This window comes from Labeo rohita, chromosome 4 (genome assembly GCF_022985175.1).
Source record: "Labeo rohita strain BAU-BD-2019 chromosome 4, IGBB_LRoh.1.0, whole genome shotgun sequence".
Classification (NCBI taxonomy): Eukaryota; Metazoa; Chordata; class Actinopteri; order Cypriniformes; family Cyprinidae; genus Labeo; species Labeo rohita.
The window spans coordinates 8,150,194-8,162,883 of record NC_066872.1 but is presented as its reverse complement, the minus strand read 5'-3'; the positions used below and the strand labels follow the sequence as shown (position 1 = coordinate 8,162,883).

At 35.7% G+C, this 12,690-nt stretch overlaps 2 protein-coding genes across 3 annotated transcripts in view; both read right to left on the bottom strand.

Annotated features, from left to right (window-relative positions):
• The window catches only part of LOC127164128 (protein NLRC3), a 551,968-nt gene that overhangs the window by 249,148 nt on the left and 290,130 nt on the right, over positions 1–12,690 (bottom strand). The window lies entirely within an intron of this gene.
• LOC127164133 (stonustoxin subunit alpha) lies at positions 453–7,008 on the bottom strand. Its single transcript, XM_051107863.1, has 2 exons — positions 1,555–7,008; positions 453–1,423 (listed from the first exon to the last, which is right to left on the bottom strand). Exons 1-2 carry the CDS (start codon positions 1,616–1,618, stop codon positions 795–797), a joined length of 693 nt encoding a protein of 230 aa, XP_050963820.1. The 5' UTR covers positions 1,619–7,008; the 3' UTR covers positions 453–794.

The window sequence follows — 12,690 nt, the reverse complement described above, 5'->3', positions numbered from 1 at the left end:
ATGTCAAATTCATGGGCCCATAATTTCAAAATGCTATGGTCAAAATGATTGTAATTGTGTATGGTGACAAGTGCCTTGGGAATAAGCCCCCAGAGGAATTTTTAAAACACCCTCAAGGGCAGCTGAGATACAGCGCCACCAATTGGGTCAATAATGCAATTTGCCCTCTTACTGAATTGTCATATCTGTCAAGTTCATGGGTCCATAATTTAAAATTGCTACCGTAGAAATTATTGTAATTTTGTATGGTGATAGCCAGGTGGGTTGGGAACAAGGCCCCAGTGGAATTTTTAACGTACCCTCAAAGGAAGCTGAGATATAGCGCCACCAATTATGCAATTTGACCTGTTATTGATTGCAATAATTCAGTTGTACTGTAAAAGTTTTAATAATAAATTAAATAATTTAATAATAATAATAATAATAATAATAATAATAATAATAAAAAACAAAATATTTATGGTATTTTTCTTTAATATTATGACAATTAACGTTAGTATATACAGTATATACAATAGAAAGAAATGAATGACATGTTCATGAATCATGTTTGTATTCAACTGAAAGATGATTTTGATCATAATAAAACAAATGATTGATGAGACACGACAATAAAACACAAATATACTTACACACACACTGATCTTACTGTCTATATGAGGATTTATCACACACATTTATTCTGATTCATGTTCATATTCATGTGATGAAGAGACTCTATAACATCTCACTGTTACTGATTCATCATCAGCTCAAAGCATTATGGGTACAATCTCTCATCAGTCTATTCTCATTCACCAACACAGTTTCACTGATGATCCAGGATAAACACTAAACCCAGGATAGAGCGTCTGAGTGAATGTGATCTGTTCTGTGTGGATGAGACTCATTGTGTCAGAGACGCTGTAGAAGGACAGAGTTCCTGCACTCACATCCACATACACTCCTATTCTCCTGACATCATCATCATCATAATAATCATAATAATCATAATAATCATCATCATCATAATCATCATAATCATCATCATCATCATCATCATCATCATTCACTCCTATTCTCCTGCTGATGGGCTTCACAGGGAGATCAGTCCGTATGTTATTGTGTCTGAATGAGTATCTGTTAGGAGAGCAGATCAAACTCCAGGACTGATCATTACGTCCAAACACACACTCATTACCCCGTTCCTTCCTGCTGATGCTCTTATATGACACTGATATTAACACACGTCCACTCCACTCAATCTCCCAGTAACAGCGTCCACACACACTCTCTCTACACAACACCTCAGGATAATAATCAAATCTGTCTGGATGATCAGGATACGACTGATTCTTGTACTCGTTTGTCACTGTTCTGTTCCTCTCAGACAGAATGAGTTCAATGTTTGCTGTGTTTGGATCCAGTGTGAGAAAACGGGCATCTGAACACAAGAACAAACACATTTATAACACAACAACAATCACTACAGCTGTGTGTGTGTGTGTGTGTGTGTGTGTGTGTGTGTGTGTGTGTGTGTGTGTGTGTGTGTGTTGTGTGTGTGTGTAAACATACATTTCTTCGGTCCTGCTGTAATCCTGGATTTTCCTCCATAATGAACACTAGAAAACACACACATTCAGTCAGTAAACAAACTGTTGCTATGCAGTTGCTAAGGTACTTGAGCTGGTTGCTAGACTGTTGCTATGTAGTTGCTAGGGTACATGAGGTGATTGCTAGTAGGACTGTGTATCTGGACATTCAGTACACTGTCAAAAAAACTGCAATTTTACAGAATATTTCTGTATTTTTCTACAGGCTTTTTCTGTATTTTTGAAACACAGGAAAAAATGGTAAAATGACAGAAATAGACCATAAATGTACATGTTCTATGTAAAATAACATGACAAACAAATCAATCAATAAATTTTTTTGTAGCATTAAAAAAAACAGTGTAACCCAGTCAAAGGTGATTTCTGCTCCCATATGAGTTACATCCTTCCTTACCAATCACTTCTTTAAATATCGTATCATAATTGGATTAATGATCGTGTCCCATACACTCACATGCTTGTATTGTGTCTCTCTGCACATAAGTTACGTGAGCTGCTTATTTCAAGGGCAAGCTAAAATCATGAAAATGTTATAATTTAAAGATGTCTGTGATTATATTTATTTATATTACGGGGCCGTTGAATGGCTGAATCTGATTGGCTGACAAACGTTGTAAGGTGTGCATTATTTTCAGGGAAACACGCGGCGAACGTAGTTCCAGGCAGCTCTTGACCGCATTACATGTCCATATCACTACGCCACACCATTTCATTTATTTCAAAGGTCTTACAACAGTAAAATAACCAAAACCCACAACGACACTGGCCGAACAAATAAATACAATAAACAATGGGATAAAAACAACAGATTATTTCCACATTTTGCCACAAAATTTTAATTATGTACGGAAAGCACCCACTCTCTTACTCTGTCTCTCTCTTACAGACACACACACATACAGTTTACACACACGTTAACACACACGTTAATGTTATTAGCACTGCTCTGATGATTTGATCAGTTTAACAACTTAAAAACTACACGACTTCTCACAAGTGAGGTAACAACAGCGCTGTTCCTGAAGAAAATGAACTTTAAAAGTTTCACTATTAGTAGAGACACTGCTGCCGAACACTTTTGAGAGACGCACAGACTCAGAGACGTAACTTATGTTAATTCACACACGGCTAATATTATATATTATATTATATGGATGATATATTACATTATAATTGTATTAGTTTTGGTGTTTCTCTGAAAAACTCTAAAAGGTCATGCACATCATCAAGGGCTTCACAGAAACGAGGCACATTACCTGAAATAGTTTTTCACATCTCACCCATCTAGAAGATGCAAATCATCATAAACATGTACAAGAGAGTTTCCTTCACATCATAAAGTACAAGTGAAGAGATTTTCACCAATCAAGACTACAAGTATGTGTTTTAATTTGTACATAATGCAACTTTCATATTAGAAAAGCAACCATCCTTCTTCTCATGCATATATTAAGGTGGATGAGGATAATGAGAACAAGATAAAACAGACCCAATTCAACTGATTTATTGAGATGGAGGTCGTTATTCTTGAACCAGTACCAACAGAATGACATCAAAATGCCATTTGTCTTAAACAAAAGAAATGTTAAATATAAATTTAAGTAATGTCTCAATACGTACATTGGTAATTATAATGATTCAGGTTGAATTTAATGTGTGCTGGTTTTGTCATTCCCTCTTTCCCTGAAATTCTCAGACTCTGATAAAGACACTTCAGGAATCCTCCAAGAATAGACCACATGTAAGTCAGTTACATTAACTTTTTTACAATTTGTTCACCTTTGCTTCACTAATATTCATTTAAAGTATTTGTAAGTAATAAAACTGATTAAAAGTTGTTTACATCTCATGCATCTGGAAGGAAATGGCTATGTAAGTTACTTTACAGACTTGACATTATGTGAAAAGACCTTACAGGTGTGAGATATCTCAGAAGTTCTAATGATCAGAAGTTTGTCATTTCTGTTTATATACATTTTTAGAATGGGAGGTTTTCCTTTTGATCTGATCTGTTTTTACTGTCTATGTTTGCAGTCATGGCACCAGCTCCTCAAATACAAACTCAGAGCAAGGAGAATAATGCTGTCTGAAGAAACAGAGTGTGTACCTGAAGCCCACAAAAGGGATGATAACATTCAGTTAATTCTGAGCGGTCACACATAACACTAACACATTTCTATTCTTCAAATCTGTTAAAGGATTGTTAGGCTGCATTAATTAGGTCAACTGGAACTAGGAACACTTCCCATAACCCCAATGTACTTGTTACATCGTGAGAAGAATAGCATCTACGCTAATATTGGTCTGATTTGTTCTCATTCCAAGGTCACCGTAGCCACCAGATCCAGTCTGTACCCAGATCAGATGGTGGATCAGCACCTAGAGACGACCTCTACAGCCCTGAATGTCAGTGAAGACCTCGTCACCTAGACGGCCATCAGGACAAGACCACGGGAACCTAATGAGTCCTCTGCACAATCTGACTTTGTTGCAGCCTAGTCTTAAACTGTTGGTTTTGTCTGGAGAATGATGGAGTTTTGGTTTCTTTAACACACTGTTTTCCTGTTTAATACTGTAAAGCTGCTTTGACTCAATCTTTAGCACTATATAAATAATGGTGACTTGACTTGCTGCAGGAAATAATCTGCTGCTTTAAATGCTTGACCTCTTTATTACTGATTAGCTGTCAATGTTTTTATTGTTCAGTAAAAGAAAAAAATAGTCACCTATGGTAATTAAAACTTTATAGTTATAGTTATTTTCTTTGGTGTGAATTAGGCCTTTACTGAATATTTTTCAATATGGTCACCACAAAATTAAGGCCAAATCAGAAAAAAAAAGCTTCTGCATTTGACTTTGAACTATTTTTTTTTTTTTTTTTTTAATTTGGCTTCAGTATGAATTTGTTGCCACTGAAAATACAACCTCATGTGATGCCTTAAGTGTAATGTGTATTTGGTGATGTGACCAGATACCTTGATTGTCAAAACCATATGATGTCTGTTTGATGTCTGTTTGGTTTGCTTTTAAATGTAGTGTCTGATGCTTTACATTTCCAAGCGTTAAAGTTGAACCAAATAGAGTATAATAGAGTATAAACCAGGATATGGACTTTTAGGCCCTTGACACATGCTCTGTTGTTGAAAAATTGCACATTTAAAAATGTGCAGTACTATTTTAGAAAAAGTAAATTGTCTCATCTATGTGATAATGTTAATGTATGAAAGTAACATGTAAAGGTCTATACTGTTTTGGAAATGTAAAATTACTCAATATGCATCCTACTGCATTGATGACACATTGATGTGATACAACATTTAATGCTCACTCTGTAAAAAAAAAAAAAAGTGAAAATGTAATCTTTAAATGTTACATAATAAATGTGAAGGAAAAGCCTTGTAGTCTTAAATATAAAAAAAAAAAAAAAAATTACAGGAACAAATTGCATTTTAATTACATTTAATTTTACATGTTTTTTTCTGGCACCCCAGCTGCAGGAATATTTCTTTTTTTCTTATTTTTCTTTTACAAAGCACCTGCCCATGGCCATTGTAAAGGTTGGAAGAGCAAGGGCAATTTTTACTTTAACACTGATTGGATTCGTCTAAAAGAAGAAAGTGATATACACATAGGATGCCCTTTGTGGCTACATGGTCTGCTCTGCTCCATACAGTGCTTGCTGCAGAGCCGCAGCAGAGTACAGCATCAGATTTTGCTGATCATGTGAAGAGACTTCACTTCAGTGTGAGCACTTCAGCTGTATAGCCTGGTTTATACTCACTGCATCAGCAGGACTACAAAGGTGCATGCAGTAAAAATGATGAGAGTACCGAGAAAAAGATGGTAAACAGATGGTTTAAGCTAAATGTAGAAGTAAAGTAAAAGACTGCTTCTTAACCCTCTGGGGTCGACAAATGCCCTGGTGCAGTTTGTGGCAGTTTTTCTGAAACCCCTAAAGCAGTGGTTCTCAACCTTTTTTGGGCCAGCGCCCCCCTACCCATTATCCAGGTCACCCCCCCATCAAATAAATCGTAGTCCAATTATCCTCACTGAATATTAAAGTTGATTATTACTATTTTGTGTTTATAATGAGGACTGTTATTATATTTACAGTAATTCAAATGTATGGGCATTATGATTTTTAGGAAAATACTTTATTACTTTATTTCATGGATGCATTGAATTGATCAAAAAAGACAGTGAAGTACTTTTTTACAGTAAATTATTTTAAAATAAGTGTAATAACATTCATTTACAGAGTTTTTAAGCATGTTGGTGGTTTTCATTGCTACAGCTTCAGTGTTGTTGAGATGCATATCTTGTTGCCCCAACAACAGTCAAATTTAAAAAGACTAAATAAAAAGACACAATGGACATTATTTTGGTGAGTAAATATCACATTTACTCATGCAAATAGAAGAAATGTAAACCCTACTTTACTATATTTCATATATTTTGTGAGAATATTTCAAAGTTTACTTTAAAAAAAAAAAACTACGTACAACCCTAATTCTAGAAAAGTTGGGACATCTTGTAAAATGATAAAATCTGTGATTTGTTCATTCTATTTAACTTTTATTTCATTGACAAAAGTACAAAGAAAAGATTCCAAAGTTTTCACTGAGCAACTTAAATGTATTTTGTAAATATAAACGCTTGTCATATTATCGCAACTATTCCGTGTTTTCAACCATATAATGCTTATTTTAGGTTCCAGACATTTACATACACATACGTCCTAGTAAAACGATGCATTTATAGTTTGCAAAATACACGCCAATGTCTATGGCAGCGGCATTAATGATCCTTACAATTGTTATCTGACGACATATTGTATTGATATCATATACACATTGTGTAGGTAACTATAAAGTTTACTATGCTCTTCTCCAAGCTCACCAGAGACTTACTTTAATGTTTTTCGGGAGTAGAGGATGAATTTGCGTTTTGTAAATCCCATAGTTTGGATTCAGCGCGAACTAACATGGCGGCGCCCTTCACTCGGCATAGATCAACTAACACGCTCATTAAAAAAGTGTTTAAACCTCCAAATACATTTACTTGCACATATTTCAGAACCGGAATATCAGATATTTCATAATACAGTGAGCACGTTTGTCAATATTTATAATAAAAAGGGAAAAACTATATAAAAGTGATACATGTGTCATACAGCGCTATTGTGGCTGCGTTGTGTCACGTGACAAACACAATGCGTCACCATGGAAACAATAAGGCTATACGTTCTAAATAATGGTTGCCTAAAAAAAACTCACTCTGGGGGCTCAGATAGAGTATTTTAAACTCACGTGTGAAAGGGTTAAATGGCACATGACATTCATCACATTTTTTATTTATTATTTGAAGTATAATTATTATTAGAAAACAAAAAGTATTATTAATTTTAAACAAGAAAAAACATCTCTTGCTTTATCGTGTCTAAATGATTGCTATTGTTTTGACGCAGCAGTTGCGCTACAGAAAGTCAAGCAAACACTAAAGTACTGAAGTCGTTGCTAAGGAAATGATACACCGTCAAGTCTAGGAGCGCGAGTATTGGTGTAAACTAGAGGCGAACACCCCTACTATACTGGCCGCGAACGGCATGACACGTTGTGTTAAAGCACATAGATCCCGTTATAATCAGTCGTTGAGTAACAACTGAGCGCGAGCGCTACAGTAAACGGATGCCACGTTCTATTTCTGCCTGCGGGATTCCACACGCTTCAACGCCCCCTTTAAAAAATATTGCTTTCAGAGCCCGCCGATGCTGTCCAAACACCCCCATTGAGAAACACTACCCTAAAGGAACTTCAATTACTCCGTCAGAGTATTACTACTGTACAGATAAGAGCAATACATTAATCATATCCGTAAAGGGTCTACATTTTATTTGTATACACTCATAATAACAACAAAACCTTGTGCTTTTGTTAAATAAAGAAAACAAACAGGGTGTGCTATCTGTCATCTTCATTTAGAAATGCATAATTAAAATGAACTAAAACTTAACAAATACTCCACACACAGACATGAGAGATATGTCTATCGAAAGCTTGAGGTGTCTATTTTTAAATGAAGTAAGTTTTGTCAAAAATAAATACTTTGTGATAAAGGAATCTGTAAAAAAAACCAACACAATGTCCTGTTTTTTCCCTTTGAGCTCATTATCTCTAATTAGATCACGAGCATGTTCTGTTCGCGCTATTGATATTACAATAGGCCACGTGAGATACGCTGCATGTAAACGCCCACATAAAAAAGCAGTGAGACTTTTCTTCAAGTTCATCTCAGCTACTGTTCATTTCTGGAAGAAGATGCACTGAGAGGAACAAGATGTGACTGATAGTGTTACGAATCTGGTCGTGTCCTGCGGTCCGCTCCCCGCCAGATGTCGCTCTCACCCTGTCACTTCTCACAGACTGTTGCTTTGCACCCCGGACTACTACTCCCATCACCCATTGCGCCTATTGCGTCGACTCCTGTGACCAATCAGAGACAGTATAAATACCCCGGTCTTCCTGTCACTCACTGCCGAGTATTGGATTGTGTTTATCGTTGTATTCCCAGTGTTCATGTTCTCCTAGTTTCCTTGATTCCCAGTGTTTAGTTCTCTTGCCTGGCCCATCCCGTTTTTCGACCTTACGCCGCCTGCCTTTTCGGACTATCGCTCTTGTTTATTTTGGATTACGCTCTCTTCCTTTGCCTGTGATATACCTGTCTGCTCCCGTCTCGACCCTGCCTGTACGACCATGTCTTTGTCTGGAATTATCAATAAAAGCATGCATATGGATCCGCTCGTCTCTCGTCTCCCTCCCTCCGTTACAGATAGCTTGATCCAGCAAAGGAGATCATTTACATGAGTAAGTCTTTCTTTTATTATTCTACTTGCATTAGTTGTTATTGTTACTGTGACATAACTTATAGGGGAGCGTGGGGCACAAACTAATACAGGGTTAGTTGTAACACACATGGTTTAAATATTCCCACTAGTATGTTCATCAGCTAAAAAATGGTTTGAAGTCAGTTAAAGTCGATCTTTTGCTGTAGTGTGTCAGTAGGAAATATTAGTTTACATTTCTAAACATTCTTCATTTTGCCATTAATAGGTTGTTTGCAATCACGTGATTCAGAGGACACGCGAAATGCAGCTGGAGGGCAGGAAGTGATTTTTCTCTATAGGAATCAATAGCAGAATCTCAAAATGAGATGTTTTCAGTTGTTTATGGAAATCGGTCAAATCGAGAAATTTTATTTCATATCGTGTATGAACATCTGCTGTTTCATAAGGTGGAAAAGGCAAGAAATTGACTGAAATTGGGAAAAGTGGCTTGTAAACCTGCATCTGCAGTCAGAAGGAGAATCAGACAATGCTTGTGTGTGCGAATGGTTAATAAAAGATCAATAATATTAAGATATAAAGAAATATATAAATAGATACAGGGTGAGACAGTGAGAATTCACGCAATGATAAAGGCCACACGTACATACAATGCAAATAAGATATTATATTTGCAGTTGATTACAATTGAACCTTTTGAGAGGTTCAATTGTAGTCACAGCTTTTTAGTGACTATATGAAAGCACTATTTGCTCACTTTCTAGGCTATAATTAATTCAGAATTTGAAATAAATATATCCTGCATCCTTCATATAAATGTGGGAATCACTTTCGAAAGAGTTTGCTATCAGGCTTAGTTGCGTTGCTTATTTCCACCGCCTCGATGACAGGCAACTGAGGCAGCTATTTCAATTTAGTTGAAAAATCAGTCCTCTTCATAACATAAGGATCACATCCAACATATGTTGTGATTTTCTGTTTATACGTTTCTCTTGTACAGTACAGACTTTCGTTTCTCTATACGTTTCTCTTGTACAGTAATAACATTTGGCCATTGGTCCTGTTAGCAGCATGTAAAGAGAAACTTTTATTCAAATTCCGAACTGATTATAGAAAGCGAGCAAATAGAGCTTCCATATAGTCACTAAAAAGCTGTCACTCACTTCAATTTATTGCAATCTCACAATGTTCCGTTATAATCAATGACGCTCTCGAACTACAAATATAATATCTTACACTGTGTCTATGTGTGACGTTTAGCATTAGGTGAATTCTCACTGTCTCACCCTGTATCTTTTTATATATTTCTTTATTAATATCTTAACATGTTATTATATCTTTTCTTAACCTCCTCATGACCACAGACGGAGGTTTACAAGCCACTTTTTCAGTCAATTTCTTGCCTTTCCGCCCTTATGAACAAAAAATTTTCATACATGATAAAAGATATTTTGTGGTTTCTCAGTTTGACCGATTTGAGCATCCATAAACAACACAAAACATAGGCATTTTTGAGTTTCTGCTAGTGATTCCTATGGAGAAATATCACTTCCTGCCCTCCAGCTGCATTTCGCGCCACAGCAATGACGTCATGTGCAAACAACCTATTATAATAATCCAGCAAGATTTTTGTATGGAGCACAGGCTGTTGTCAGACTCCTTGTGCAAACAGAGATCTGATCTCTCCATCATTCAATCCAGTCTATTTTAAGAAACAGAAAATACGGAGACAGAGTAAATCCAGAAGAACTGTGGCAACATCTCCAAGATGCTTTAAGAGTCCTATACCTACAAAGCTACAGTACTGTTAAAATTTTTAGGCAGTTAGGCACATAAAATGAGGATGCTGTCAAAAACAACGTCATAAATTATTTTCTTTATCAATGAACTTTTATTAACTAAAATAAATAAGCATTTGACGTGACCATCCTTTGCGTTTAAAGTAGCTTTTGCCCTATGTGCACTTCTGCATAGTTTTTCAGGTAGCTTTGCAGGTAGGTTACTTGAAACATCTTGGAGATGTTGCCACAGTTCTTCTGGATTTAGTCTGTCTCAATTTTTCTGTTTCTTCATGTCATTGTAGATACAGACTGGATTATGGTGAGATCAGATCTCAGTGTGGAGCACTGGCTGTTGTCAGACTCCTTGTACAAACAAAAATCTCGCTAGGTTATTACAATTAATGGCAAACAGAATGTTTGGAAATGTAAACCGATATTTTTTACTGACACACTACAATAAAGGATAGAAATAACTTACTTAACTTAAACCATTTTTTAGCTGGTGAAAATACTAGTGGCCTAAGACTTTTGCACAGTACTGTACATACACACATATACATATACACACACATATATATATATATACACACATACATAAACATAAAATGTAAATTTAGTTGCAAAAATGTGTTGTCATAAAACAGTATAACGGGTTTAATAACTTTTTTTTCTTATAACAAAAAGAACTGAACATTTAAACAATAAAACAAAACAAAAAATGTGTAAAGTTACAAATTTCACACAGATTATAAGTGCAAAAGAATGTAAAAAAAAAACTAGTGGTGTCAATCGATTTAAAAATATTAACTAACTATTAACTAGTTTTTTCTTAAATGAATCGCTATTAATCAAGATTAAATGTAAAAGTTTGAAAATAAATAGCCTGTCAAGTCTACATATGCAAGTATTTGGTGCTGTGATAAACACCATAGTGAATACAAATATCTGAATGGCTATTTAAATCATTTAAATATATTTCAGAAAGTGATGCAGCTGTTTTGCTTATATGGTTTCCAGGGTTTCAGAGCCATCTGCTGTCAGAAGCTACGTCTGCATTAATCTGGATACATTTGAAAACAAATGTATACATTTAATTTTATTTAGGAAAATATCTCACCATGTACTGATGTGTCCAGGTCACACTCACTCCCGACTGTATGTTTGATCTAAAACGCAACTGCTCTCATGCTTTGCCGCAGCATGCATGCAATCGAGAGTAAATTTTCTGTCATCTTTGCAGGACTGTGATATAAAGAGTGCAAAGACTTTGGTATAAAGTAACAAATCTGTAGCAAATATTAAATAGTTCAGCACATAACAAACACAATACAGGTATAAGTATTTATTGGTACAATATGTGTCACATGACTAAACATGCGTCATCTTTTCAAAAGAGTCCGTTTTCGCAGTCCACACCACAAAGCGAAAACAGCATTTTCAAATTTATCCACTAGAGCGTTTTCAAAAAGCTCAATTTTCCTTGACAAAAACACTGTGGATAGAAGGCCAAAACGGAAAGAAAAAAGATGAGTTTTCAAATGAAAACTTCTTAGTTTGGAAGAGAGTGAATGAGAGTGTATTTTTTTTCAGCGCTTCTCCTTCACGTGTTCTGCCATGTGCTTCTCATCCGTGCTTGTTTACATGAGAGTGCACATTCGTCTCTGAAGCAGCATACAGTGGTGTTGTACATTGTGTTGTACTAGTTGATAAGGAGAAGTATTCTTAAAATGCATTAAAAAAAAATCTGAATAATTTGTAATAAATAATTATTCACAGTATTTAGATGTGCCCATGATAACAATATTGTGCATATTCATTATCGTGATATATTGCATTATCGAATACCAGCACGTCAAACCACGCATAAATGTAGTTTTCTCAAAAACACAAACACGTACATTCATGCCGCTCACTGTCAGGACTATGTGTACCCTGTGGACTGTTTTGTGTGCCTTTCCCAGTGTTTCCCTTATTTGGTCTTCCTGTTCCGTTCCTTGTCAGTGACGTCATTGTTCAACTTTCACCTGTCTTGTTTTCCATTGGTTAGTTTAAGTTTGGTTGTTCCCTAGTGTTTCTGTCGGTGATTGTAATGTCATACCCCTCCGTTTTCTTGGTTCCCGTGTTTTGTTTATCGTGGTTACTGGGTTCCTGCTGTTTTCCGTCTGTTTATAATTTTTTTTTATTTACTTTAATAAATATATTCATTATTGGATTTACGCTCAATGCCTGCTCATTCTCCCACCACAAAGCTTGTGACACTCACATATTATTGTAGCCCAATTTGTGCTAATTAAAGTGTAATCAGACTTTAGCCATTAATATGTTTTTAAGATACTGAAAAAAACACAAATGTCAGGGAATGTCAAAATTGTCATGTCAAACTGCAAAATTGTACATGCATGCAATGATATTTTCACATTTATCATATTGTATTACGTCATGGTCGCAAGCCTCTTTAACTACATTAAAGCCTTTT

What these genes read in the sequence shown, in the direction of transcription:
- LOC127164133 (XM_051107863.1), bottom strand. Translation starts at nt 1,618, where the DNA reads ATGTGTGTGTTTTCTAGTGTTCATTATGGAGGAAAATCCAGGATTACA. An exon ending in TACAGCAGGACCGAAGAAAT is followed by an intron (nt 1,424 to 1,554) that starts GTATGTTTACAC and finishes TCTTGTGTTCAG; the next exon opens with ATGCCCGTTTTCTCACACTG.